General features: G+C 33.7%; 1 protein-coding gene across 6 annotated transcripts; it reads left to right on the forward strand.

Moving 5' to 3' along the window:
• Positions 1-245: 245 nt before the first annotated feature.
• On the forward strand, positions 246-2,054 carry LOC145087310 (peptidyl-prolyl cis-trans isomerase Pin1). Of its 6 annotated transcripts, none has more exons than XR_013700768.1 (4): positions 246-795; positions 1,298-1,445; positions 1,511-1,563; positions 1,828-2,054. XR_013700768.1 is itself a non-coding variant. In XM_079025248.1 (3 exons), the coding sequence occupies exons 1-2, from the start codon at positions 552-554 to the stop codon at positions 1,420-1,422; spliced, it is 369 nt and encodes a 122-aa protein (XP_078881374.1). In that variant the 5' UTR covers positions 246-551; the 3' UTR covers positions 1,423-1,445; positions 1,828-2,054. The 6 variants fall into 6 exon arrangements, 4 of the variants coding, with proteins under 4 accessions (XP_078881374.1, XP_078881375.1, XP_078881376.1 ...); XR_013700769.1 differs by having other exon boundaries at positions 1,535-1,563; XM_079025248.1 differs by lacking the exon at positions 1,511-1,563.
• Positions 2,055-2,497: the final 443 nt, after the last annotated feature.

The raw sequence follows: 2,497 nt of genomic DNA on the forward strand, positions 1-2,497 counted from the left end.
AATAAAACTGAAAAATAAAAAAAATGGTAATATATATATATATATATATATATATATATATATATATATATATATATATATATATATATATATATATATATATATAGGGACTAAAGACGCGATAAAATCATATTATAAAAACGATCCAAATATAAAACAAATATTAAGTACCGAAAATGCAATTTTAAGAAACCACATGACTTCAATAATTTATTCCTTTATCATTTTAACAACTTGATATTTTCTCCACGAGGCCGCCACCAATCACTTAAAAATCACACCTTTATAACTGGAAACCAGCACGCCTCCACATCCACCGCACGCCTATCAAAGGGAAAAAACAAACACTCATCAACTCCGCAAGGACGCCGTGAACGCTTAACCCAACGACGACAACCGCCTCCCCTGCCACCGCCACAACGGAAATCCCATCGAAATCTGCAATCATTGAGTCCGATCGAAAGAGGAAGGAGCCTGTAGATCGGGCCGCTGCTGGAGATCATCGAAGTAAACACAAACACAACCACCACCACCACGACAAGAAGTCGAAAATGTCATCGTCTTCTTCGTCGGATAAAGTTAGGGCCTCGCACATACTTATAAAGCATGAAGGATCTCGGCGTAAGGCTTCGTGGAAGGATCCAGAAGGTCGAATCATCAGCAACACCACAAGAGACGCAGCTGTCTCTCAGCTCAAGACACTCCGCGATGACATAGTTTCGGGGAAGTCGAAGTTCGAGGATGTTGCATCTCGTTACTCCGATTGTAGCTCTGCTAAACGCGGAGGAGATCTCGGTATGTTCTAACCTTCTACCTTCTAGGGCTTTTTTTTTCAGCATATAATTTTGTGAAATTGAGTGGACCTTAGATGTTTAATAATTAGAATCATAAATATAGCTTTTTAAATGCTGAAAAACTGGTAATCCAGGAAAATTCTTAATGAGAATGCGTTGACACTACGATTAAACAGAATCAAGTAGCATAGAGGGCAACAAAGATAAATGTAATTCTCACCCAATTTTGGTTAGATAGCTTAATTTTCAGTGAATGTATGACTCAATTGGTGAAATAAACTAGGATCCAAAAACTACCAATGTATTGAATGTATGCTACTCTTTCTTTAGGATATGGGATTTCAGAATTTGAGTTTTTGACTTCCCTGTTTGCTTTCTCTTTTGTGTTTTGTACTCTTTGCCATATATACCTTATATGAGTTTTGGTAATTGTTGAATTTCATATCTATCACTGAGTGATTGAAATTAGATGAAACATTGGTTGTTGCATAACTTTGATGCAGGTTCATTTGGAAGGAAGCAGATGCAGAAGCCATTTGAGGAAGCAACTTATGCATTGAAAGTGGGGGAGATAAGTGACATTGTGGATACTGATAGTGGTGTTCACATCATCAAGAGAACTGGTTAACCAAGACTCTGCATTATAACTAAGTGGGTAAGACTCATCTAAACTTCTGTTGCTGTTTTTCCATCTGATTTGTCTTGAGATAATTCAGGTTTTCATCATTGATCTTACTCAGATTAGCATCTAAAGACTAAAATCATAAAGGTATTAACTGGATCATAAAACATACATATCTACATTGATCAACTATAAACATACAGCCATTTAGATGAAATTTGCTACTACAATCAAGTTCCAACATCTTCTTCAGATAAGCATAAATACATACATGATAAATGTACAATCAATAGTTTTAAAAATATCATATTCTAAGATATTAGTGAACCTGGTCATTATTTTGTTTGTTCCAACTTCTGATATAAGTTTATTGGCTTACATTCCTTATCTAAATTTTATTCATTGTTCCAGGAAAAAAAACATGCGAATTTTCTGCGATTAGAAGCAACAACAAATTATTACAACTTAGATCTCGTGGGCTGAATGTAATAGATTGTAATCTGCGTTTATTGACATATTTGACAGTTTATTTGTTTGCATTCCTGAATATTTATGTTGGATTTTATGTTTTAAGAGGAGTCAATAATTGCATGGAAAAAATATAATTGATAATGAAAGAGGCTGTCTACGTTATGTAATACCCATTAGTATGATTAGTTGGATATGTTCCTAAGAAAAATATATAGTAGGCGTATCCCCACGAGTGTTGCACACAGGAAAATAAATTATGTTTCTAAAATTGTGTAGAGTAGATATTGAAATATGTTGGAGTTTGTGTTGATGGAAGTACAAACCTGTAAACAAGGTGGTTGACAATTAGTTTCTACATAAAGAAAGTTGGGTTGGGTTTTCCGGTTTTGTATAGTTGAAATGACAATATTCTTTATTGATTTATCTATTATAGCATGATTGTTGGAATAATCAACAAAATTAAAATGATTCTAAATTGGTAGATTTTGGTAACTAGTAATGATGCACTAATATAATCATAATGTTACCCATAATCTTTAAAGTAACCACACCATTTCAAAGTTTTAGTTACTCTACGTCTTCCAAAACATAACATAATTAATTATAAATA

This window comes from Lactuca serriola, chromosome 2, assembly GCF_051521515.1.
Source record: "Lactuca serriola cultivar US96UC23 chromosome 2, Lser_US96UC23_V15, whole genome shotgun sequence".
Classification (NCBI taxonomy): Eukaryota; Viridiplantae; Streptophyta; class Magnoliopsida; order Asterales; family Asteraceae; genus Lactuca; species Lactuca serriola.

What these genes read in the sequence shown, in the direction of transcription:
- LOC145087310 (XM_079025248.1), top strand. Translation starts at nt 552, where the DNA reads ATGTCATCGTCTTCTTCGTCGGATAAAGTTAGGGCCTCGCACATACTT. An exon ending in TAAACGCGGAGGAGATCTCG is followed by an intron (nt 796 to 1,297) that starts GTATGTTCTAAC and finishes ACTTTGATGCAG; the next exon opens with GTTCATTTGGAAGGAAGCAG.